Source organism: Macaca thibetana, chromosome 11 (assembly GCF_024542745.1).
Source record: "Macaca thibetana thibetana isolate TM-01 chromosome 11, ASM2454274v1, whole genome shotgun sequence".
In the NCBI taxonomy this organism is placed as follows: Eukaryota; Metazoa; Chordata; class Mammalia; order Primates; family Cercopithecidae; genus Macaca; species Macaca thibetana.
Window position 1 is genome coordinate 34450041 of NC_065588.1, and position 27934 is coordinate 34477974.

General features: G+C 36.5%; 1 protein-coding gene across 6 annotated transcripts in view; it reads right to left on the bottom strand.

Moving 5' to 3' along the window:
• Positions 1-27934, bottom strand: part of CPNE8 (copine 8) — a 239232-nt gene that overhangs the window by 50422 nt on the left and 160876 nt on the right. For 5 of the 6 annotated variants that reach the window (XM_050750139.1, XM_050750138.1, XM_050750135.1 and 2 more), the window contains 3 exons: positions 23369-23422; positions 22281-22342; positions 51-97 (listed from right to left, as the gene is read on the bottom strand). In XM_050750139.1, the coding sequence (XP_050606096.1) occupies positions 51-97; positions 22281-22342; positions 23369-23422 (163 nt within the window). Of the gene's footprint in view, positions 1-50; positions 98-2687; positions 3515-22280; positions 22343-23368; positions 23423-27934 lie in introns of those variants that run through there. The other variant, XM_050750141.1, reaches the window with a different exon arrangement.

Here is a 27934-nt window from a genome sequence, read left to right on the forward strand (position 1 = left end):
TTTCATGTAATTGCTGATGATTTTTATCAGGGGATAACCAAACCACTCACCATTTGATGCTGTAAAATCAATAGCCACTGTGAAATTGATTTGCGTCCTGAAATAGAAGTAAACAAGAATCATTAATAATGAAACAACCTGATAAAAGGAGTTTCTTTTCCATTTGGGTTATATGTTTTAATGTCACTAATTTCTCAAACGTTAATTAAGAGCAATATATTACAGTACATATTGCATAGCATCAGAAAGGCAGTTTTACATGGTAAGAACTTGGCAAAAATGTATTTATAGTTACATATATTTATAGTCACATAAAATGAAAACTAAAGTCTCAGGAATAAAAGTAGCTCCTATTTTGGAGTATGATAACTAAGTAAGTGACTCATAACAAAGTAGTCAAAATGCAAATAATTGTTTTCCAGCCTCAATGCCACCATTTATTATTAATTTATCTGTTTCCAAAATTGTTCTGTAGTAATCATGAAATTAGCATGCCCTTAAAAGTGTTGCATTGCTAAAATCATCTCTAATAATGTCATTCCTTAAACTAATTCTATTTAACAATCCCCCAAACACAAGATTTTCTCCAGCATCCCTTCCTGATAAAACTCACAAGAAGCTAGGCGTTGAAGGAACACTCCGCGAAATAATAAGGGCCATCTATGACAAATTCACAGCCAACATCATACTGAATGGGCAAAAACTGGAAACATTCCTCTTGAGAACTGGAACAAGTCAAGGATGCCCACTCTCACCACTCCTATTCCACATAGTACTGGAAGAGCTGGCCAGAGCAATTTGGCAAGAGAAAGAAATAAAAGGCATCCAAATGGGAAAATAAGTCAAACCATCTCTCTTCACGGACCATACAATTCTGTACCTAGAAAATCCTAAATACTACACTAAAAGGCTCCTGGAACTGATAAATTCTGCAAAGTTTCAGGATACAAAATCATGTACAAAAATCAGTAGCATGTTTATACACCAGTAACGTTCAAGCTGAGGGCTAAATGAAGAATGCAATCCCATTCACAAGAGTGACACACAAAAAATAAATATATATAGGAATAAATCTAACCAAGGCAGTGAAATATATCTACCAGGAGAACCATAAAACACTTCAAAAGAAATCATAGAACATAACAAAAGAAAAAACATTCCATACTCATGCATTGGAACAATCAAAATCATTACAATGGGCACACTGCCCAAAACAATCTAAATATTCAATGCTATTCCTATCAAACTACTAACGTCATTTTTCACAGAATTGGGAAAAACTATTCTAAAGTTCCTAGGGAACCCAGAAAGAGCCTGAAGAGTCAAAGCAATCTTAAGCAAAAAGAACAAAGCCAGAGGCATCACATTACCTGACTTTTTAGTATAAGACTAACCAAAACAGCATAGCACTGGTACAAAAACAGACACACAGACCAATGGAACAGAATAGAGAGCCCAGAGATAAAGCTGCACATCTATAGATATCTGATCTTGGACAAAGTTGACTAAAATAAGCAATGGGGAAATTTACTGAATAGCATTTTATTTAATAGCATCTATTTCACAAATGGTGCTAGAATAACTGGCTGGCCACATGCAGAAGAATGAAACTTGACCCCTACCTTTCACCATATACAAAAATTATTAAATCAAGAAGGATTAAAGATTTAAGTATGAGACCTCAAACTATAATTATCCTAGAAGAAAACCTTGAAAACACCATTCTGGATATTGGCCTTGGGAAATAATTTATGACTAAATCCTCAAAAGTAATCATAACAAAAACAAAATTGATAAGTAGGACCTAATTAATCTAAAGAGCATGTGCACAACAAAAGAAACTATCAATAGAGTGAACAGACAACCTAGAGAATGGGAGAAAATATTCACAAACTATGCATCTGACGAAAGTCTGATATCCAGAATCTACAAGGAACTTAAACCAACAAGCAAAAAACCCAATTAAAAAATGAGCAAAAGACATGAACAGACACTTCTAAACTAGCCAACATACATGAAAAAATCCTTCACACCAGTAATCATCAGAGAAATGCAGATCACAAGCACAATGAGATAACATCTCACGTTAGTCAGAATGGCTCTTACAACAGTGTCAAAAAACAACAGAGGTTGGCCAGGCTGTGGAAGAAAGGGAAGAATGCTTATACAATGTTGGTGAGAATGTAAACTAGTTCCAGCCACTGTGGAAAGCAGTTTGGAGTTTTCTCAAAGAACTTAGAACTACCACTGGACTCAGCAATCCCATCACTGGGCATAAACCCAAAAGAAAACAAATCATTTTACCAAAAAGACACATGCACTCCATGTTCATTGCAGCATCATTCAGAATAGTGAAGACATGGAGCTAACCTAGCTGCTCATCAACAGTGGATTAGATATTAAAAAATGTGGTACATACACACCATGGAATGCTACACAGCCACAACAAAGAATAAAGTCATGCCCTTTGCAGCAACTTGGATATAGCTGGAGACCAATACCCTAGGCAAATTAATGCAGGGACAGAAAGCAAACACCACACATTCTTCCCTATAAGTGTGAGCTAAACATTGGGTACTCATGGACATAAAGATGGCAACAACAGACACTGGTGACTATTAGAGGAGAGAAGGAAGAAGGATGTCTTGAGAGCTGAAAAATGAACTGTTGGGTACTATGCTCAGTACCTGGGTGACGGGATCATTTGTACCCTTAACCTCAGCATCACACAATATATCCAGGTAACAAACATGCACATGTAACTCTTGAATCTAAAAGAAAAGGTGAAAAAAGAAACAAACAGGATTTTCTTTTGTTTTCTTCAGAAATGAAGTATTTCAGACACTAGTAGTCTCCCATTGCTCACAGCATTTCTCTCTGTGTGTTTTTGTGTATGTGTATGTGTATGTGTATGTGTGCATGTGTGTGTGGTGTATTAACAGATATAGATAAATACAGATATGTAGTGATTGATGAAATATGTTACAAAATGCTCCTCAACTTGCAGTGGGGTTACATCCTGATAAATCAACCATATGTTGAAAACACTGTAAGACAAACACATTTAAATACCTTACCTAAGGAAAGTCATAGTTAACTCTAGCCTATTTTATTGTGCTCTGAATGCTTCCATTAGCCTATAGTTGGGCAAAATAATCTGGCAACACAGTACACTTTGGAGTATCAGTTGTTTACCCAGTGATCCTGTGGCTGACTGGGAGCTGTGGCCACTGCCCAGCATCAGGAGAGCATATCATACTGCTTTTCTTTCTACTGAATGCATATTGATTTTGCACCATGGTAAAGAAAAATCTTGTTGAACTATTGTAACTTGGGGACCGTGTGTGTGTGTGTATATATATATGTGTGTGTGTATGTGTGTATATATATGTGTGTGTGTGTGTGTATACATATTTCAGCACATGGTTGTTACCCAAAGTTATTTTACTGAATTAGTTTAGTTTTTTTTTCTGATGGAAACTAATGAGGTGGTGGCATTCACATAAGAAATTCACTTTTTTGCGGTGGCTCACGCCTGTAATCCCAGCACTTTGGGAGGCCGAGGCGGGCGGATCACAAGGTCAGGAGATCGAGACCACGGTGAAACCCCGTCTCTACTAAAAATACAAAAAATTAGCCGGGCGCGGTTGTGGGCGCCTGTAGTCCCAGCTACTCGGGAGGCTGAGGCAGGAGAATGGCGTGAACCCGGGAGGCGGAGCTTGCAGTGAGCCGAGATCGCGCCACTGCACTCCAGCCTGGGCAACAGAGCCAGACTCCGTCTCAAAAAAAAAAAAAAAAAAAGGAAATTCACTTTTTTGAGCATACCTATGACTCTATATGTAATTCCATCTCTTTCTTCCCAGAGAAAATATACAAACACAAATACATGACAATGCTATTAATACTGTAATAACCTGGAATCACATTTAATCTACAAAATAATTTTTAATTAAAAGTAAATCATCTGAAAACGAGTACCTTATTTTTTTTTAGCAACAAATTACTTTTGATCACACAGCACAATTGATTTAACACTTTGAAGTTTGGAACTATTGGATAAATAATGATGGGATTTAAATAAAGCAATCTGATTCTGCTATTACAGCATAGGGTCCCTTGTAGTTCTCTTTGTAAAAACTATAGTGATATTTCCTTCTTTCTCCAAATATCCAGCCTGGAAAGACCTAAATGCAATGCAGGTATTGAATCAAATTCACACATTGTTTTTTTTTTTCCCTACGGAAACAACAACCTTTCTTGCTTACATTTAACAAAAACTAGTATAGATTCCCTTTATATGAATAGTTATATGGTATTTTTTTCTCAGAACAGAAATCAGGTTTATAGGCTAAGAATATAGGCTAATTTGGAGCATAATACTAACCAGCATGAACCTAAGTGAGTACAAATTTAAAAAAAAAGAATATAGTAAGACTTCTGGGAGAACATTTTCAGATAAAAGCCCCTTTGAGGGACTGAAAATAATAATCACCATCAGCACACTGCTTTGTCATGCTGTGGTAGGGAGAGAAATGACTGTGACACACAGCAGTATGGTAGATTAGAAAGGGTGTGGATTTTGAATCTGAATGAACTGGGTTTGAGTCCCAGCAACCCAGTTGGTGACCTTAGCCAAATTTCAAAACTCTTGGAGGGCAGGTACCTGGACCATAGAAATGAAATGAGAACTGAAAGGAAACAACATGAGATATTACATACATGTTTTATTTTACACACATAATATATATACATATATCATAAGATATTCACATTATATATATCACACATTATATATAATGTGACGTTACATGGCTACTACCAGTTAACCACACAATAATTTTAAAGAGAAGATACTATCATCTTCTTTTTACAGAGAAGGAAATCTATGCTTACAAAACTTAATAATTTCCACACCAGTAATAAACAAGAACACGGGAATTTGAATTCACATTCAACTACAAAGACCATAATCATAACCTCTATACTAATCTGTTTCTCCAGTTAAATATTTGCAAACTTCCTGGCTATAATAGGCACACAATAAAGGATATGGATTCTATTATTAATATTATGCTGCAATCCTGGAAAAAATTCTACATAGATGTTCTTAATGGTAAAAAAAAAAAATCTGGATATAATCTCATGCTTGGGCAAATTTTTCCTTCTATCAAATATGTTATCAAATATATAAATAAAATAATCTGTATATATTCTTTTTTGTTATTTTATTCAAATAACACCTCATTAGGCATAAAAAATAACTTTCAGCTTTAAGAATATATGTTTTAACAGACTATAAAGATCAATTTGGAAGTCCAGTCTTTGGTTCAATGTCAATACACTGTAGGAAAATACACATTATTATCTTGATTCAACTCTCTCTTGTAACAGCATCTGCACAACGCTTTCCACATATTGAAACCTCATGGTATTTGCTGGACGAATGGATACATTTGTTTTATGATTGTTTCTAACTTTTTCTCCAGGGTAGCCCAGGATGTGTGGCATAACCATCAACTTCCTAGAAGCACTGGTTGCAGATACAAGACTTCAGTAGTCATAGATGCAAAGGTCCTCTCAAAGCCAAAGTTGTGCCTACCAAAGCTATAAAGAAAAGTTATGGCTATTCACTAAAGAACCATACATAAGAGTTAAAAAGAAGGAGAGAGCAGAGGCCAGGCACAGTGGATCACACTTATAATCCCAGCACTCTGAGAGGCTGAGGTGGGAGGATCACTTGAAGCCAGGAGTTCAAGACCAGCCTGGGCAACATATTGGGACCCAGTCTGAATACAAACTTTAAAAAATAACCAGGTGGGGTGGTGTACACTTGTAGTCCCAACTACATAGGAGGCTGAGGTGTGATGATTTCTTCAGCCTAGGAATTTGAGGCTGCAGTGAGCTATAATTGCACTATTGCACTCCAGCTTGGGCAACAGAGTGAGACACTATTAAAAAATGAAAATAAAAAGGAGCAGATATTTAGAATTAAACTCACTTACTAAAACTATAAATAGCTAAACTACATTACAAAACTATGTAGACTATGTACAACAAAACAATGAACTGTAGAAAAGAAGAAAAGAAAAAGAGAGGGAAGGAAGGTAAGAAGGAAGGAAGAAGAACGAAAGGCAGGACCAATGAGCACTGTTGAAATCCAGGGCACTTTTTGTATCTACAACTACTGAAGTCTTGTATCTGCAACCAATGCTTCTAGGAAGTTGATGGCTACCCTGAAGAACAAGTTAGAAACAATCATAAAACAAATGTGTCCACTTGCCCAGTAAATACAGTGAGGTGGTTTCCAATATGTGGAAACTTATACTCTTAAGCTTAAGTATAAAAGGTGGATGCATTCGTTTAGCACTAAATGATAAATAAGACCATTTGGTAATTACAGTGCAACATAGACACTCAATGAGTAAAGCAGAATCATGAAGCATATTTGATGACTGATTGATGACAAGATTTGGTTAATTCTTTGTCTCATTCTGCATGTCAGGAAGAATCTCTCGCCTTTATTACTTTGAATCAGCAGCAGCATTCAGCTGAGAAGGAAAATACCATGGCTTACTAAATAAAGCAGCTCATGGTAGCGATGGTCACTAGGCTAACTACTATCATACCATTGAGATTTTTCTACTTAGAAAACCACAGTTCAACAACGATTTATGGAGCACCTTCCAACGGCCAAGCACTGTGCTGTAGGATCAAGAGAAACAGGAGCAAATGAAACACCATTCTTGAACTCACAGGGCAAAACTCCAGTTTTATATTGTTAAAAAACAATGACAAAGATAACACAGCATTTTATCATTGAATTCAAAATCAATAGCATAACCTAAAACTCACCTGCACATTTACTGTGAACATCAGTTTGTTCAACCCCATGATTCCTAAGGGTTTCCATTCATATTATAATACATACTTACCAAATCAAGTGCCATACTCTATGTATTTAGAAAATAATAACTGATAAAAATTTTAAAGAAAGTTCCTAGCAATACTATAACCTCAAGTTATAAAACAGGTTTCTTGAAGACTTTAATAAACAATCTGTTATGAAAGTAAACCAAACAACATTTCAGTCAGTCAAGTTGTTACCCTTTTTCATTCTCTAATATTGCTTGAAGCCTAATGTTAGAGGAAAAAAATCAATCATGTGTCAAAGTAAAAAAAAAATCCAAATTTATACAAGATTACTCCTGACAGAATATTCATAAACAATCACATTTAAATCCTCGAAACATCTTGTTTAGGAAGTGTTACTTTAGCTGTCATTTTATGTTTCAGAAGCAGAAAAGACAGAAGGATTTCATAAAATCCAGTTAGCAGCATTATATTTTAGAATATAAAAAAGTTATGCCTGCCAAATTGCATGAGTTAGTACTAACATCTCATGAGACTTCCCAATACATATGTCCTAGTACTACTAAAATATGCACTTGGAAAATGTCCCTATTTTACTCTACCATCTTTCCAAAAGCTGTGAATGACAGAGAAATCAGATGTCAAGATGAGAATAATTTACTAGAACAGCAAAGATCCACAGGAAACAAGTATATATGGGAGTATCAAAGAAAACTAGACACACATGTACACATACAGAGAGTAATACCATCTTACACGTGTTTTCTACAGCTGTTATTATGAATTCATTACAGAGAACTAACAAAACTCTGATGGGGATGTGCATAAGGCTTGTTTTCCTTTCTTACCAATTTCAAATCTGGTTCAGTTGCACAAAGCGAACTTTGTAAATTATACAATGAATTTCTCCCACTCCTCTTTAAATTAATCTTGACAAACAGATTCAGATCCACTAGCTGTTGGTATCTAGAACTCAAAAATGTAGTTGGGATGCCCATCCAACAATAATATTCCTCTCATTCTTTCCATGTTGGTATCAGGACTATGCTTCTGCCTTGATTTACCAATATGCATTCTAGTTCACACTTTGGTTATGGAACACGTCCTGAAGCCCTGGTGCACTTGCCTCAAACATTGTCATCCAACCTAACCCTTCTTGACCTTCTTTCACCATGGGCTAAACTCTGAGCCCTTTTCTGTCTTGTCTTCTTGCTTTTCTTAAAAGTGGTTCAACTACCTGAATGGCAATGCAGACAGATGCCTGATTCCAAACTTTGCTGCATCTTTAAAATTCTAGCATCCCATGCCCATGAACTACTCAGTGAATTAAGATCTTGCCAAGTAATATATCCTAGAATGAGGGCAGGTTTTGAGATGCACAAATGCAATTCAGATATAAATACCTTCACTTATGATTCATGTGACCTTGAGAAAACTATTCGACCTTCTGCAGCTCACTTGTAAAGAATTATAAAACCTTCCTTGGATTGTTGCTGTGAGGACCATAAAAGCACCTGTCCTTTAGAAGGCCCATTAAGTAGTTGATTCATTATTATCACGATTACTGATACTAGTTTTTCAGAACCTGAGTTTAGCATACTTCTTTGAATACTGGATTGTATAATGCTTATTAAATTTCTGGGTCTACCAGAGGTTCGGGTTATTTCTCAGTATCTGACCTTCCCATGTCAGATTTCCTTTCCTTCACACCCACTAATAAGGTCCCAACCTGCCCAACCCAAAACTGCACTATGAATTTATGATCTAACCTTATTAGGTGTTATCTAGGTACTTCCTCAAACAAAATTCTACTGCATGAAGTAATTGTAAACTTTGACTTTTGCCTTATTTTCTATCCTTTCTTTCCTTCACACACTCTGGATTCCTGGGGATCAGTGAAATGTCAAAAGTAACAGTAAAAAAAAATAACTGGAGACAAGAGATATGATTCCTCAACTTTTTATTCTTCATTCTTACTGAATCCAGTTTTTACAAATCAACAAAACTTTCTAATTTCTCTAGACTTTGAAGATTGATTTCTATATTTTTTCACACAATAATACTACTCCAAAATACAACTTCACAAGGAGGCTAGCTTATCTTCGTGCAACTCAAGAACACCTTATCAAAAAGGTATGCAAAATTGCTAATCTTTTTTCTAACCAATAGTTAGAAAATATATGTGACATAATCAAAATAAGCTAACAAAATAATCAACCCCAAACCGAAAATGTAAGCACTGTCCATCAAAATCCCATTTAAAATGAGGTAGGTGCCAGAGACGTAATGCCTGCCTAGTAGGAAGATAGTGAACTCTTGAGTCATATAGACTGGAGTTTGAATCCCAGAATCACCACTAGCTAGCTAGCTGTGACTCCTTGCAAAACTATCAACTCTCTGGGTCTCAGTTTTCTCATGATAGATAGGTAACAACCACTTTGAAGGAGACTTCTAAATGTTAGAAATAAAACTCTAAAGTACTTGCACATAGCAAATACTCTACATGCTGGAAGACGAATTCCTTGAGTAACCCATGCCATTTTCTCCTGGTTCACAATAATCCTCTTCTCTGTTGGGTCAGAAGAGAGTTCCTTCTTTATATTAACATAAATTTATCTTTCATTAGTCCTTCCTGTAATGTGGGTTAGTGATGTATCAAGGGTGGGGCAATGAAGCTCCAACCAGTACAGGCAGTAGAGGGGTACACTGTCTGTACAGAACTTAAATATAGTAATATATCTTGTGCATATGCAAACTACATTTTAATATCACCATACACTAGCAATTCTAAGCAATGTCAGTGACAAACTTTTTCCCACCCTACTACCTCCTGCCTTTGGTGAGCTACTGTTTTTATGTATTTCTGTTTCTCCTGCTCCCAGCCCCCAACCTTTTAATTGCCCTCAACTATGAAACTATTTTAGAAATAGCAAAGTGTGTTGTTTACAAAAGAATAATTTCACAGACGTAGATGATAAAATTTTGTTCCTACAAAAGTTTCTAAGTTTCAAAGAAAAGTTATATGTTTAAAGAGGAAATTATTAGCACATCATCAGGAGGGAAAGATGTAAAGTTGTTTTTCTAGTATTAATAATAGTTTTACAAAAATTCATTGCTGTTGCATCACTCAGTTCTTTCAGTTTTCACTGTGTGTGGCTAAAAGTGCACACTGTAACCAAGCAACGTAGCTATGAAACTGCCCAATACCAACAGAGTGTCAATATTTGGCAAGATTAGTGCTAGCCCTGATGATGAGACATACCTGAAGAGTTTCCTTTGACTTTGAAATGGAGGACTCTGAAAAAACTTATCTGCAGCATAACATAAACTGGCAACGAAATCACCATCATAAAGTATGTAACTAGACATCTCTATGCTTTCCAAGTATACATTTTTTTTTTTCCAGATGGAGTTTTGCTCTTGAGTGCAATGGCACGATCTTGGCTCACTGTGACCTCTGCCTCCCGGGTTCAAGCGATTCTCCTGTCTCAGTCTCCCAAGTAGCTGGGATTACAGGCATGCACCACCACGCCTGGTGAATTTTTGTATTTTTAGTAGAGACGGGGTTTCTCCATGTTAGTCAGGCTGGTCTCAAACTCCCGACCTCAGGTGATCCGCCCACCTCGGCCTCTCAAAGTGCTGGGATTACAGGCGTGACCCACTGTGCCCAGCCCAAGTATACATTTTAAATGTACAAAAATGAGAATCAAACCTTAACCAAATCAATGTTTATGACAGTCTTCTTAATATTCCTAAAAGTTTGTTTTCTAGATCTTACTTTAGATGAGTTCAGTTTCGATATGATAATGTTCCATGTGAAAATATTTATAGACGGCAGAATGGCTTTGTTTTTATTAGATTTAACCCTACTCAGCACCGCAGGGTTTAGCTTTCCACTAATTTGATAAATGAAAGTACTTGGGTGCCACAACAAAAAGCATTATAAAAATCCTAGACATGTATATTTCATTTTTGAATAAGAAATTGGATTAATGGAAAAAAAAACTTTATAGTGTTGCATGTTCTGGCAAAATGTGCTCCCTGAAGCAACATATCCAATGCAATGACACTTTTTTTTTTTTTTTTTTAAGAAGAGGTCTCGTTCTGTTGCCAGGCTGACTGCACGTCAGTAGCATCATCATGGCTCACAGCAGCCTCAACCTCTTGGGTTTAACAATCCCTGCACCTTAGCCCACTGAGTAGCTGGGAGAACACACATGTGCCACCACACCCAACTATTATATTTTTTAATTTTTATGGAGATGCGGGCACATTATATTGCCCAGGCTGGTCTCACACTCCCGGGCTCAAGAGATTCACCTGCCTCAGCCTCTCAAAGTGCTGGGATTACAGGTGTGAGCCATCATGCCCAGCCTGCCACCAATTTTATAAAACTAAGTTAAATGTTTTACAGAATTATTTCAATTGTTCAAGTATTTTTAAGTAAAAAAAAAAAAAAAAAAAAAAAAAATCTGTATAGGGCCTGTTGATGAAGGAACTTACTGATACTCAACTAGCCTCTACAATAAGTAGTATCAAGAAGCCCACTTTAGTCTTTAAGATTAGCTTATGATAGGCAGATAGTGCTTTTAAAAAATTTTTCAAACAAGATTTAGATTTAGGGTTGAGTTTGGGTTGGAGTGAACAGGGCTGTCTGGACTGAAAGAAGTACCCTGGGGTTATCCTCAAACAGAAATGAACTGTAAGAAAGTGATTTTCATTGGCTTTGTAAATTTGAATACATACTTTTTTCTTCATGTCTCTCATAACTAGGGCAATTACTACAACAATATGATGAGCTTAGACATATTAGAACTTTGAGATTTTTCATAAAATTAATAGCTAGCATTTAGTGTTAACTATATGAAATTTAGTTAACCCTCACAGCCATTCTATGAAATAGGCATTGTTATTTATATTCCTGTTTCACAGAAATGAAAACAGGTTATGCTAGCAAGAGGCAGATCCAGGATCTGAACTGTACAATTAATGCCAGAACCCAAATTCTTTGCCACTACTATACAATGCCTCAATTATCTGCAACCACTTCTTTGCAATTGGGCTGACTTTTTCCCAAACATTTATTCCTTACTGAATTTCTTTCCTAGAAGTTCCTGTCCACTTACTCTCTTTCCTATTACCTTCTCTCATACTCCCTTTCTCTTAAGATATGAAAAAAACAAGCAGTTTGTGCTTTTAATCTTGATTTTGCCTTTCCTCCAAGTAACTACAATGAAGATATAGAGTTCAGCTGAGACAAATTCTAGTAGAGGCAATACAAAAGCATGTTTTCTTATTCCAGAAAGCCTGGTCCATCTGTTTTATCTGATCATTGCTGTATGACTCGTGGAGAGAGTAAGATCGCAAATTGATAAGGTCTGAGAGAGACAGATGTGAGGGTTTGTATTCCAGTTTGTCACACTCTGTATTTAAAGTTATATTTTTTCATTATGTTTTAATTTTGCTAAGAAATTTGGAAGAAAAAAAGGGTAGAAAATCATGCTCCAAATGGTTAATTAGTCCGTACTTACTCAATGGCCACTCTGTGTTCAGACCTACAAAAATATTTTAAAACTACGTCTCTTTGAACAAACAAATCATACAAATAAACAATTAAAGTGATACCCAGGAAAATTAGTATAAGCTCACCTGGACTGGCTGGATTAGAGTTTGGCCTTTCTTCAAAGGAAAAAAATGACAGTCTGTAGACCTCCAAGTTTCTAACACACTCAATTTTCTGATAAAAGCATAGACCAAGATTTCATGTTGACATGAAATTCTAGTGGCTTAGCAGGGACTCAGTGTGCAACGAAGTTTGTGATCTGTTTTCCCCCTTCATCTGCCAATCAAAGAGATGTGGGAAACTTTGTAGATATTTGTTTCTGAGTTAAGGTGATGGGGAAGTGAAGTGTCATAACACTTGAGAGACATAGAGGACTAAAAAGCAAAAGAAGCAAATTGAAATTTATGATTCTGTCTTCAGATACTTAGTGTGAGCTGCTGAGAATATGGAAGTATGTATTCTACAAGTCTGTAAAAGTGAATATACCCATTTCACAAATAATAATAACTGAAATAATAATGATGCTACCTAAGAAATTATCTTAGATTTCTTAACAGTATGTAATTTGAAAGGAATCTGACATTGTCCTTATTAATGATAATTGAAGTATTCAATGTCAAAGGTTAGAGATTACTAAATAAACATTTTAGGTAGACAATTGTATTCAAATTTTAATATCTAAAACTATTTTTAATAAAGAGGAATAAAATAACTACAGGATAAAAGTGCAGAGTATGATTAAAAATGACGACACCAAGGTCAATAATCCAGAAGAGACCATCAGTGTTTATTATGTTATAACAAAGCCCCTTCATGAATATTATTCTTCTGTTTAGAAAATAAAACTTTTTACTATTTCAAATCATAGAATGTATCTCATACTCCAGAAAAAAACATGGCACTGCTTATAAAAAAAAAATCTAAAAATTAGATTTGTATTTCAGAGAATATTTGAATAAAAATTGGATTTTAGTTGATTTAGAATGCATCTCTCTCATCCGCTCACTGTGTACCTGAATCCATAAATCTGTCTACTGCAGCTAAACACACTATTTTAGGGATTGAGACAATGAATGAAAAGTAACAAACTAACAACCTGGTTTCACAAACAATCAAGCTTGTATTTTCATGTAAATACCTACATCAATAATAACTAAACTAATGGAAGTGTATAATATTGAATACTAAGAACCAGGCCTAAAAAGAAGTTCCTTTGAAGGAAAAGATATTAAAAGGCTATGAAAACAATTTTGTTTAGTAGTTAAATGTGTTTTTTCTTAACTCTGCATAATTTCTAATTGGATTCATGAGTAAAAAACCAACTTAACATTTTTATAATTTTCGATTCCCTTATTTTTTTGTGAGAAGAAACAAGAAGAGATAAAATTTTAAACTGCAATTCATTAAGTTCTTTCTGTGAGTTTAATTGCAATGTTTGACTCTCAGCACAATTGCTAAACAGTTCACAACAGCTGCCTGTTTCACACTCTTTCTGTATCCCCATGCTCCCTTGCATCTGGTCTAAGAGAAATATTGTATAAAATTAATGTAGAGGACAAAATAAATTCAGGAAAACTCAACTAAGTATTTGGATTAATCAGAGCTAGCTATAAAATCAATATAATTGTTGTTAATGATATCTTACATCATAATGTTTCACCCTTTTGATGACTTCAAATTTTGCTTGTCAATTCAGATTCAACATGAGCATAACCCGACAGTGGAAAGGTTATGGTAATTAGGCCCCTAAATTGATGCAAGGATAGTTTAACATACATAAGTCAATAAGTGTGATACATCACATAAACAGAATTTATAAAAACATATGATCATCTCAATAGATGCAGAAAAGGCATTTAATGAAATCCAGCATTCCTTTATGATAAAAATCCCTCAACAAAATAAGCATGCCAAGGACTTACCTCAAAGTAATAAAAGTCGTATATGACAAGCCCACAGCCAAAACCATACTGAATAGGGAAAAGTTGAAAGCATCCCCCTGAGAACTGGATCAAGACAATAATGCCCACTTTCACCACTTCTATTCAACATAGTATTAGAAGTCCTACCCAGCGCAATCAGACAAAAGAAAGAAATAAAGTGCATCCAAATTGGAAAAGAGGAAGTCAAACTGTTGCTGTTTGCCACTGATATGACTGCATCTCTAGAAATCCCTAAAAACTCATCTACAAAGCTCCTAGATCTGATAAATGAATTCAGTAAAGTCTCGGGTTACAAAATCAATGTGTACAATTCAGTAGCACTGCTATACACCAACAATGACAAACTGAGAATCAAATCAAGAACTCAATCCCTTTTACAACAGCTGCAAAAAAGAAATAAAATAAAATACCTAGGAATATACTTAAGCAAGGAAGTAAAGGATCTCTACAAGAAAAACTACAAAACACTGCTGAAAGAAATAATAGATGACACAAATAAATGGAAACACATCCCATGCTCATGGATGGAAGGAATCAATATTGTGAAATGACCATACTGCCCAAAGCAATCTACAGACTCAAATGCAATTCCCTTCAATACCAGCATCATTCTTGACAGAATGAGTTAAAACAATCCTAAAAATCATATGGAACCAAAGAACTCACTCACATAGTTAAATAAACACTAAGCAGAAAGAACAAATCTGAAGGCATCACATCACCTGACTTCAAATTATACTACGAGGCTATAGTTACTAAAACAGTATGGTACTGGTAAAAAGTAGGCACATAGATCAAGGACTAGAATAGAGAACCCAGGTGTAAAGTCAGATCCAACTAACTGATCTTCAACAAAGTACACAAAAATAAAAACTGGGAAAAGAACACCCTATTAAATAAATGATACTGGGAAAATTGGCAAGCCACATGTAGAAGAATGGAACTGAATCTCCATTTCTCACCTAATACAAAAATCAACTCAAGATGGATCAAAGACTTAAATTAAAGACCTGAACCATAAGAATTCTAGAAGATAACATCAGAAAAACTCTCTGGACATTGGCTTAGGCAAAGAATTCATAACTAAGAACCCAAAACCAAATGCAACAAAAACAAAAGTAAACAAATCAGACCTAATTAAACAAAAAGCTTCTGTACTGCCAAAGAAATAATCAGCAGAGTAAACAGACAATCCACCCAGTGGGAGAAAATATATGCAAATGATGAAATCTGACAAAGGACTAGTGTCCAGAATCTATGAGGAATGCAAACCAATCAGCAAGAAAAAAACAATGACCCCATCAAAAAATGAGGAAAGGACATGAATAGACTGTTCTCAAAAGAAGATATCCAAACAGTCAACAAATGTATGAAAAAATGCTCAACATCACTAATTATCAGAGAAATGCAAATTAAAACCACAATGAGATACCACCGTATTCTAGCAAGAATAGTCATAATTAAAAAGTCAAAAAACAATAGATGTTAGCATGGATGTGGTGAAAAGGGAACACTTTTGTACTGCTGGTGGGAAAGCAAATTAGTACAACCACTATGGAAAACAGTATAGAGATTCCTTAAAGAACTAAAAGTAGAACCACCATTTCATTCAGCAATCCCACTACTGGGTATCTACAAAGAAGAAAAGAAGTCATTATATGAAAAAAACACTTGCACATACATGTTGATAGCAGCACAATTTGCAATTACAAATATATGGAACCAACCTATGTGCCCATCGACCAACAAGTAAACAAAGAAAGTGTGATATATATATATATACACCATGGAATACTACTTAGTTATTAAAAGGAACAAAATAATGTATTTTGCAGCAAATTGGGTGCAGGTGGAGATCATTCTAAGTAAAGTAACTCAGGAATGGAAAACCAACTATCCTATGTTCTCACTTATATGCAGAAGCCAAGCTATGAGAACGCAAAGGCATAAGAGTGATACAATGGACTTTGGGGATTTGAGGGGTGAATGTTGGGAGGGAGGTGAGGGATTACAGACTACGTATTGGGTGCACTAAAATCTCAAAAATCACCACTAAAGAACTTAACCATAAAACCAAAATCCACCTGTACCCCCCCAAAATTATAAAGAAATAAGCCTTGAAGCCAGAAAAAAAAAAAAAGGTCCCTGAATTGATGATGCCACCTTAAGTTAGCAACAAAACCATCCACAAATGCAGTAATCAGTGCTCTTATCTTGGTATTTTAAATTAAAAGTGAGGAATTACTATGATTCATTATAAAAAACAAATTAAATTCAGCAATTTGTTCCAATTACCTTGATATATCACACTTATTATGTATTATGGAAGGGCATCTTTTTTTAAAAAAAGCTAACCTTGATAATTCCACAGATCTTCAAATGTACTAATAAATATGCCCTCCAATATATTAATTTGGGTGGTTTGGTTGATGATAGCCCAAAGTGTTTGTTTATTTTATTCTTTTGCAATGTCATCAGAGGGCATAAAGGCCAGATGAGCTAACTTAGGAAGAGTCTCCCCTGAGGCATGCTGAAGAGGAGCGGGATCAAAGACCAAGGTGCAGATGTTTAGCTGACTTGTTAAAAAAGGAATGTAGCTCTAAGGAATGTAGCTCCAAGCTATCTTTCTGTGTTTTTTCTTCCTTTGAAAATACACAGTCCTTTATGGTGGAAGTGGGGGAAGAAGGAGCAGAAGACAAAAAATTCTTAAAGGTCTGTTTCCAAAGACACAGCTGGTTTGACATGAGCTTTTACAGAAAACATGAAAATAGCTGATAAAAAGGTTTTACAGATGAAAACTGACAAGGACTTATATCTATTAAATTAATGAAAATGAAAAAGGAGGGGCGCTATTCAGAAAAGGTAAGGATATGGTAAACATCCTGCATAGATTTGGGGAGTATAAATTCTTAGAGTCTTTTAGCAATACGATTTAGAAATATCTAACAAATTGTGAAATACATATATCATTAAATTCAATAACATTATTTCTAGGAAGGAACTCTACAGATATGCTAGCATATCTATACACAAGTGCACTAATGAAGTGCATAAAATGCCAAGTACCATGTATATATGTTGCAGCTTTGTTTATAATAAAATATGTATGTCACTAAAGCATGTATTAACAGGAAATTTTTAAATTAAACGAGGTACAATCATATAATGGAAAACTGTTTACAAAAAGGTAGTAATGACATACTAGCATATACACACAATACATTTAATAATCAAAACATACAATGCAGTGTATTGTACATAGTGTGATCCCATGATTATAAAAAATAGTAATAGCAGATGTTAGCTATTATCATACACAAATTACACCCGAGAGTAAGTCGATAGGTTAGAGTAAGCCTTCTGTCAAAATGCAAACAATGATTTCAGAGTGAAGAAAAAATAAATAAGATGTCATTAAGGTCATGGAAGAGCTGGAAGATAGAATTGAATTATATCCTTTTACAAACGAACTTCAGAATATCCAATTCATGTGAACTACAGGAAATTAAAGTGTAGATATTTTAAATGATTTGCCTGTCACTGTATAACACAAGGGTGTCATGACCAAGCTAGATCTCTTTACCATAAAAGTCAAATTTTATATTTGTGCCCAATTTGGCTGGGTGTGGTGGCTCATGCCTATAATTCCAGCACTTTGGGAGGCTGAGGAGGGCAGATCACTTGAGGCCAGGAGTTCAAGACCAGCATGGCCAACATAACGAAACCCCTCTCTACTAAAAATGCAAAAATTAGTTGGGCGTGGTGGCACAAGTCTGTAATCCCAGCTAGCTACTCGGGAGTCTGAGGCAGGAGGACTGCTTGAATCCAGGAAGCAGAGGTTGCAGTGTTGCCAGCCTGGGTGACAGAGTTAAGACTGTCTCGGGAAAAAAAAAAAAAAAAAAGAGGAAAGAAATTGTGCCAATTGCTTTTAAGAAGTCCTTCAGGGCAAAGATATATAAATACATTTAAAGATACATAATACGATGATTATTATTGCTTGTTGATTTGGATTTCACTATCCAAAAGAATAAGTTAATACCTCTGTATTTTACTTATAAACATTATATATTATAGTGAATAATAGTTAAATGTATAACTGTAATACATTTTAAGGATATTACATACATTTATAATATGTGTTTGTATAAAAACAATGGAATCTATGCAAATAATATTTTTTCATGTCCTTTTCAAATAACACAGTTTTATAGAAATTATCTTAGGTCTAGTTAGATTAATTATGTAGTGAAACTTAAACTATATTTCCCCAGGCCCCATTTGTAAATCAGAACTTGGTTCTTGTAAAAGCCTCAAGAAGCCAGGATGGGAGCAAACTGTACCCCGTAAGTTGGGGCTCCACTTATAGAATAACTAGCATTTCTTCCTGCACAGGCAGTGCTGTAAGTAGGAAGCGTGTAGCTAAGAAAAAGAATCCTAAGGTTTGTAAGCAACAGAAAAATATGACAGCGTGATAAAGACTGCCATTGCTCTAGGTACTGTAGAAACCCATTTGCTCTGATTAGCCCTAAGAATTTTCAACAGGAGTTTGAGAACAAACAGTAAAAGTGATTTATTGGTACCAGATTCTGAAATGTTTTATACTGATAGACTCACACCCAAATATTGCTAGATTTGCACTGCTGACCAAACGTACTGGATATCTGTTATATATACACACACATACTCTTCACATGATCACAAAGCAAAACAAAGAAAACAAGACAGAAACTGAAAGAAATTTATAACATTTCAATACCACAAATCAGTATTTCTATATATAAAATATAACCAGATATATCAAGTAATATTTTTTTAAGTTGTAAAGAAGGTGCTAAGGGATGTCCATTTACTTACCTCATTTCTTTATCAACTATTGATGGCAGCAGCTGCTCAAGGCAGCCTTATGCTGCCAGTATGCTGGCTGCAGCAAGGAGGTGTAGCCAGGGCTGCATGCTCCAGGGAGCGTGCGGCAGCTGGGGACAAGTGGGATCTCCACCTTTTCTGAGTAGGGGCAGGAGCACCAGTGGGGAAACTGTAGCCGTCCAAGCCATGGCTACAGACCCGGGACTCCCAGGCCACTTCTGCTCCATGAAGCAGGCAGGAGCCGCCCCCTCCCATTTCCCCACACAGCTGCAGTTGCCCAAACCGCAGCTGCAAACTCAGGCATCCCTGTACCCTTGGGGACCCAGGAAGGGCCCCTGCCCTCCCTCACGGGCTGAGAAGTGCCTCCTCCCACTGCCTGGCTTCTCCCTGCTGTTCGCTTCCGCTCTAATCTTGGAGCAAAGTCAGGGCTGAGCCCAGGTGCCAAGAAGAGCAGCAGCAGGAGGCAGACAGATTCCTGGGCCGAGGGGATGGATGCTACCTGCTCTAGGGCCTCCTTTCTGCTGAGCACTTCAGAGACCTGCAGGTACATCAGGACTGTCAGCTGCAGAAGGGAGCAACCCACTCTAGGGCCTTCTCTCTGCTCGGAGCTGGGGAGATGATGAGAGGGCCTGCCTGCAGAGAAGAGCAACCCATTCCAAGGCCTCCTATCCATTGAGAGCTGGGCAGATGATAGGACAACCTGCCTGAAGAGAGGAGCTTCCCACTCCAGGGTCCTAGCTCTGCTAGGAGCTAAATAGTAGGAATGGCCTGGCTGCGAAAAGGAGCTACCCCCTGTGGGTCTCCTCTGAGCTGTTCTATTGCTCAATAAAACTCCTCTTCATCTCGGCTCACCCTTCACTTCTCTGCATATCTCATTCTTCCTGGTGGCAGAGAACGTAGGACCTGCCAAACAGCGGAGCTAAATGAACTACAACACAAACAGCGTTGAAACATACCCACTGCTCACCATGTTGCAGGCATAGAGAAGGATAGAATAGCTGTGGCCCCTGGGGGATCCCAGACCTGGGAGCTCCCTCAGCCAAGGCTGTGACTTCCTTTTTGGGGTCCTGCAGTGCCTACCATCTTCAAGCTTTCCAGGTACCACCAGGGAAGCTGCTTGTGGTGCGTCTGGTCCAGCCACAGCCTCACAGAGAGCTGGCACCTGTGCCAGCACCTATAGGTGCCCGCCCTGCTGCAGCAGCCAGCATGTCAGACTGCACAGTGGCTGGATCCCATGCTCACACACCCCTCGCCACTCCATGCCTGATACACCCTTGGCAGGCATGAGACCCAGGCTGGTAGTGTGTGAAAAGTGCAGCCTGCTAGGCCAAGTGGATGGAACGAGCCCAGCAGGCCTGAGCAAACTCAGGAAAAGGCACCGCCATCCAGAGGTTTCACGCCAGAAAAAGCAACACCCCAAAGATCCTGTAACACTATTACCTACTACTACTAAGGAGTTTTTACAGGAATATATTTTTATGACAAATTCAACATCCTATTTTTCTATCTTCTAAAAATAAAAATAGGCACAGACATTGGAATACTAAGAGTTGGCAAACTTTTTCTTCTACTTTGTACTTTATTGAAACAACCATTGTTGCTTCTCAGTCTGTGCAGCCACTTTGCATTTTGGATGCCTGCATATAGCAAAGAGTACTCATTTAAGTAGGTACTTTGTTTGTTTGTTTGCTTTGTATCCTTAACTAAGAGCAACAAGAGGCAAGCTCTCAGGGTTTTGTGAAGCTATCTTTGTTCCCTTGGTACCCCCATTCCTTCATCCCCTTTTTCAACCTGAGGACATTCTATCAGTGAGTCTTCATGGGGTGGGGGGCAGTTGCTGAATCATAATTAGAAAGAGGTTTATATGAGTGATATTCATCATGAAGTTACTAAACACATTCAAATTTGCTTTGCTCCACTTTTGCATATTGAAAATACAAGGTGAAGGAAAATAGAATATGTAGACATTTTATACTGCAAGACAATGAATGCTTGTTTTAAATCTCTGGGGATGATATGGTCTGACTCTGCATCCCCACCCAAATCTCATCTCAAATTGTAATCCCCACAATCCCCATGTGTCAAGAAAGGGATCTGGTGGGAGGTGATTGGATCATGGGGGCAGTTTCCCCCATGCTGTTCTCATGATAGTGAGTGAGTTCACATGAGATCTGATGGTTTTAGAAGTGTCTGACAGGTCCTCCTTCACATGCGCTCTCTCGCCTACTGCCATGTAAGACATGCCTTGCTTCCCCTGTACCACCGGTCATCCGCCATGATTATAAGTCTCCTGATGCCTCCCCAGACATGTGGCACTGTGAGTCAATTAAACCTCTTTCCTTTATAAATTACCCAGTTTGGGGTAGTTTCTTTATAGCAGTGTGAGAACAGACTAATACAGGGGATGCTTGGTCAGGTTAAGAAAAGGAAGAAATAGGTTAAAATGAGAAGCAAAACTGAAAATACTTCCCTGTTTACGAGGGTATAAAAACTAACAGTACATTACCAACACAGGATCTGTCTGGGTTTTGAAAAGTTTCAGAAATGGTTACAACTATTTTTTTTCCTGAAATGTATTCCTGTCTGAGAGCTGTAGGACTGAATAAATGACTACACCATCCATTTCTGCATTCTGATTTTATGACAAGGCACATTCCTTTAATATTCTTAACCTAGTATATATATTTAAATCAGGTCCTGAAGCTTTACACCTATATTACAAATAATGAATAGTGCATGTACAATGTCCTATGTGTTAAGCAAACAAAAACATCCTATGAAAGTGCACATAATAGCCATTATTTACAACTATTAATCATACAATATTTTCTCTTGGTTAAAGAAAAGTTACAATTTGCCCCAAAAGTAACAGCTCTAGGTATGTACATTTTTTACTTTATATCTGAAACAGAATTATAATAGGCTTGCCATCAAAATATAATAAAGGTGATCATTTCGGTGCCAGGTACCTCGTGGTAGCACTTGTTATACAAATTTTACGGAATGCCTAAGCAACAAAACAATTCCAGAAAATGACTTACCCTCCCTTAATGTAGTCAAGGAATGAAACTTCTGTTTCTACCAAGAAAGAGAGTAAAGTTACCTGAAAAAGAAAAAGACAGAATTACCTTCTAGTTGTTTGTGACCCCAAATAGACTTTTCTAACTATTAGAGAGAAAATCATATTTCTTTGCATTTTGAAAATCACTAAAGACATTATTTTTTATTAACATCTGCTAGGACTGATTGTTCTTACATTCAAAATTATCTGAAGGAAAGGGACCAAAAAAATTAACCAATGTCTTTCTATGACCAGTTTACTTCCGTTGAAGAACAGCATGAAAATTATCTACAAGGACATTGTGTTACTTCCCATTTTAGATAAAAGGAAAGATGAAAAGGAGTTGGAAAATGGTTAAAACCAAAAAACCAAAATCAGTGAACAAAGCCTTCAAGAGGAAATGTGTGTTTTCAGTCATGGTTTTGTAATGAGCTCATCTAATATTTTAACTGTCTTGCTTTATAGAGATCTTTCAAAGAAAACTGAGAGAAAACTTAGATTTTGCTTCTCCCCAAAAAAGTTAATCTTAAGAAAAAAAAAAAACTGCAGTATTTTTTTCTTAAAATAAGTTGACACCGATTTTTTATAATTTTTGATACATCTTTGCATCTTCTATACTGATTTAGTACATCATTCCCACAGAGTTGTCAATTTTAAAGACAACTTTTTTGAATGAGCACATACACATCCCACGAAATGAGTCACAGTTAAGTTTAGCCTGTAAAGAGTATAGTATTTCTTACTACCACTTGTGTTTTTTATGTCTGCCTGATTCATTACACTCGGATTCCACTGAACGAAGAGTTCATAACAAAACTTCAGCGTCTCTCAGAGGCCTTGCAGCCCCTAGGATTATCTGCAAGAAGCCAAGTCAATACCTTCTATAAGGTATTCTTCATTACAATCAGTCCCCTGGGAAGCTGATTTTTCTATTGTGTTCACTCATATTAAAACCTTGAGTGAAACACAGCTCAGTTTAATTGCTTCCAGTAGGATTAAAGATGCCATCCACATATATGCTTATTCATTTATTTTAATCTTTAATAAATAACATAAAATTTGACTTACTGTTCCAGAATTACTATATTTTTTCTTTTTTCCTTTCTTTTTGGGATTCACCACCTAAAAAGCAGATAAAACAATTAAAATGTGTTACGGTTTATATTGAATTTTTATATTGAAGTTTTACAAATGTGTAGTTTAACCTGCTGCCTTCACTTCTTATGCATGTATGCATTTACAAATGCTTTCAGCATGACTTTGGACGATCATTCAGCAAAAACTTCCCTACAAAAGTTAATACTGACTATCTTAAAAAATGTTTTGTCTGTAATATTCTTCTCACCTGTACATATTGATTACCCATAACTATAGTCACGTTCTTGATATGATAGAGGCTTTTAACATCTAATGTCCTAACTAATTATTGCTTTATAGAAAAATGATGGGTTGTTAAAGTATATTCAAGTGACATAACTTTAAAAATTAAATACACTAACATAGCAAATCATCCAATGTGTGAATATTTAAAGGATCTATTAACTTAACTGTTTCTTTATAATGATGGTAATTTCCACCAGTTACCCATGCTACATAATAATTGGTAAAGGTCTGGTTTGTAGACATAAGATTGGCTTTTTGACTATTTGATCCATGAGTAAATAAGGTTGTACTTCTATACTTCATAAGACATTAGGGGATATAGGGAATATTACGATAAATAAGACCTGCCAATCTAATAGGATAAATGTAATACATAATTGCCTGAAGAGAGACTTCTTCAAATCATCTCAATCCAAAATATGGAGAAAGCATTTGACAGGGAAAAGAAGATGAAATAGTTTATGAATGAGTATTATTTGAACCATAATTTATTAATTTAAACTAGGGCTTCAATTAAAAAAAAAAATACACCATTCTAGAAAGAAAAACAGGCAACTGATCCAGGTTGGCTGGGGCAGAGAACCCACACAACCAGATGAGAAGTGAATCTGAAAAAATAAGCTGAGGCCATGTTAAGGAGATCCTTAATCCTAGGCCAGGGAGTTTGGATGTTATTTAGTTGATGTTTAAACAGGAGAATGATATAATAGGTCTACAGCAGCAGTCCCCAACATTTTTGGCACCAGGGACTGGTTTCATGGAAGAGAGTTTTCCCATGGATGGGGGTGGGGAGGATGGTTTTGGGATGATAACTGTTCTACCTCAGATCATCAGGCATTAGATTCTTATAAGGAGAACACAGGAGGCAAAGCTCAGGTGGTAATGCTCCCTTGCTTTTGGCTCACCTCCTGCTGTGTGGCCCAATTCCTAAAAGTCCACAGGCCTGTACTAGTCAGCATTCTGAGGGTTGGGGACCCTTGGTCTACAGGATAGAGTTGTAAGGTGAGAAAATGAAGGCAACAGTTAGGGTCTTATTTTAAATTTTCTATGCAAGAAGTATTGAATCATTAAATAAGGAAGCCCCATTGAAAACGGCTCGCAAAAAAAAAAAAAAAAAAAAAAAAAAAACAAAAACTAAGAAAACAGAATAAAGTACATTTTTCAGATTTAAGTAGAAAATCTAAAGGAGAAATTGGTCATTCATTCATTCCATGTATTATTTACTGTGTATTTCAGAAAGCCCTAACTGAACACATTCTACAGGAAAACATGCAACAGTAAGGATATTGAGCATCACTGGCAAGATCACACATTTTTCAGATGGTTCAATGGTTATAGTATTAAATATGGAGCAGGTTGTTTGGAGGAGAAAGGTAATGTTTGATCTCGAGGTTTGAAGAATTCCTCAATTCTTCCAGATAATTTGAGGAACACAGCACTCTGAACAATATATAGGAAATCAGTGAATAAAATTATTTCAATCAAAAGTTTGAAAATAAAAAGTTCAGCAATACATTTTTCTTGAAAAACTGTATTTCAGTATTTTTCTTCCTAAAAATCATTCATCTGGCATTATGCCTTTGGTTTAGAAGAGTTTTTTCCTAAATTTTAGGAGTAACTTTTTAGTAGAATTTCATAAGCATTTTTCAGTTCATATGAGTCTTTTTGCTGTCAGCACATCATAATATACTATTGTCATAGAAAAATTACCTTATGACTTGGTTTTAAATTACATAATTAAATTTAATTGCATAAAGATGTTTTCATTTAATCATATAGGGCCATTTCAATCGCCAATAATACATCTGATATAACAATAATAAAGTTATATAATATAAACATAGTAGCATTTGTCACTTCTAAAACTAAATAATGAACTAGGGAAGTTACTTTAGAATGATGGAGTAAGGCTCTCTGAAAAGTTGCTCATCCATAAAGACAATGAGAACACCAGCAAAAATTGTGAAAATCAAATTTTTTCATGAATCTGGAAATTAATCAAAGGCTTGCAACAATCAGTGATCACTCAATCAAGAAAAAGAGTAAATCTCACTATGTCATTTTAACCTGCTTTACTCTAAACCTACTTTTCCCAGCTCTGTATGTAGTCTAAAAGCCACTGGAGGGGACGGAATGGATATGAAGTTCTTCAAAAAGTGTTTGAGGTAACGAATATGATAATTACCCTGATTTGATCATTATGCAATGTATATATGTACTGAAACACCACACTGTACACCATTAACATTTATAATTAACATGTGTCAGTTAAAAACAAAACTTTAAAAAAAGTGTCTTTTCTAGAGAATTGTCATTAACTGACTTATATGGAAGCTTTCTGGAAAAGCTCCATTCATAGGGCTTGGGCTTGTGGTTATCTGACTTAACTCAAAGCCTGCTCAGAGGGAAATGCCCTATCTCCAGGACATTTGTTGAAAGCAGACAGTGGCAGGTGTTTAACAATAGCATATCTGCTGGAGGTCATGATATAATCTGGGGCAAGTAAGAGGCTAACTCAAAAACCAAAAGGGAAGATCGAAGGAATGAGATGTTTAGAGGGGGCTTTTAAAAGCTCTGGTATATTGCTGGAAATCTAGAAGCCTGTGCCCTTTGAAGGGGTGTACACATGCCCAGGAAAGATCTAGGGAATTCTTTTCTCCGTTCAACCACAAATCTCTGCTTAAACAACAAGTGAAAGCTAAGGCAGGATTTTACGTCGTTGGAGCATATAAGGAATGTCCAAATGTACACAAATCTCTGTCAAAACATCTGCTGTCCACGGAGCTAACCAAGCAAAGACTTCAGTAGCCCACACAACAAAGAATAATTTTACACAATTAGTCCATGAAAATCACTAAACAAAGAGCAAAAAACACAAACCTTGGAGAAGGTAGAGAATCTGATTCCCAATGTGCTGCATTATATTATTTAAAGTTTCCAGCATTCAACAACAACAAAAATAAGATATGCAAAGAAACAGGAAAGTATGGCCCATACTTTTCTATTCATAGAAGAAAGAAGTTGACAGAAATTGTCCCTGGGGACGTGCAGATATGGGATTCATTAAACAAAATCTTTAGCTCAGCTATTATAAATATATTGAAAGAAGGAAATCAAGTCTAAAGGATTAAAGTATGAAACAATTCCTTACCCAATAGAAAATATCAAAAATGGATCAAAATTATATAAAAAGGAACCAAGTAAGAATTCTCAACTTGTAAAGTACAACTGAAACGAAAAATTCACCAGAAGAGTTTGACGGAACATTTGAGCTGGCAGAATAAATAATCAGTTGTGGGGAAAAGAAAGAGAGAACAGACTGTTACTGTGTCTATGTAGAAAGAAGTAGACATAAGAGACTCCATTTTGTTCTGTACTAAGAAAAATTCTTCTGCCTTGAGATGCTGTTAATCTGTAACACTACCCCCAACTCTGTCTTTGCAGAGACATGTACTGTGGTGACTCAAGGTTTAGTGGATTTTGGGCTGTACAGGGTGTGCTTTGTTAAACAAGTGCCTGAAGGCAGTATGCTTGTTAAAAGTCATTACCATTCTCTTAATCTCAAGTACCCAGGGACACATACAAGGAAGGTCGCAGGGACCTCTGCCTAGGAAAGCTAGGTATTGTCCAAGGTTTCTCCCCATGTGATAGTCTGAAATATGGCCTCCTGGGAAGGGAAAGACCTGATTGTCCCCCAGTCAACACCCGTAAAGGGTCTGTGCTGAGGAGGATTAGTAAAAGAGGAAAGAAGGCCTCTTGGCAGTTGAGATAGAGACAGGCATCTGTCTCCTGCCCATCCCTGGGCAATGGAATGTCTTGGTGTAAAACCCGATTGTATGTTCTATTTACTGAGACATGAGAAAACCGCCTTAGGGCTGGAGGTGGGACATGCTAGCAGCAATGCTGCTCTTTATGCACTGAAAGTGTTTATGGAGATGTTTGCATATGCACATCAAGACACAGCACTTTTCCTTAAACTTATTCATGTCACAGAGATCTTTATTCATATGTCTTTCTGCTGACCTTTTCCCTACTATGACCCTATTGTCCTGCCACTTCCCCTTTTTCTTTTCAATGGTAAAGATAATGATCAATAAATACTGAGGGAACTCAGAGACCCGTGCCAGCGTAGGTCCTCTGTATGCTGGGCGCTGGTCCCCTGGGGCCACTTTTTCTTTCTCTATACTTTGTCTCTGTGCCTCATTTCTTTTCTGAAGTCTCTCGTTCCACCTGATGAGAAACGCCCATAGG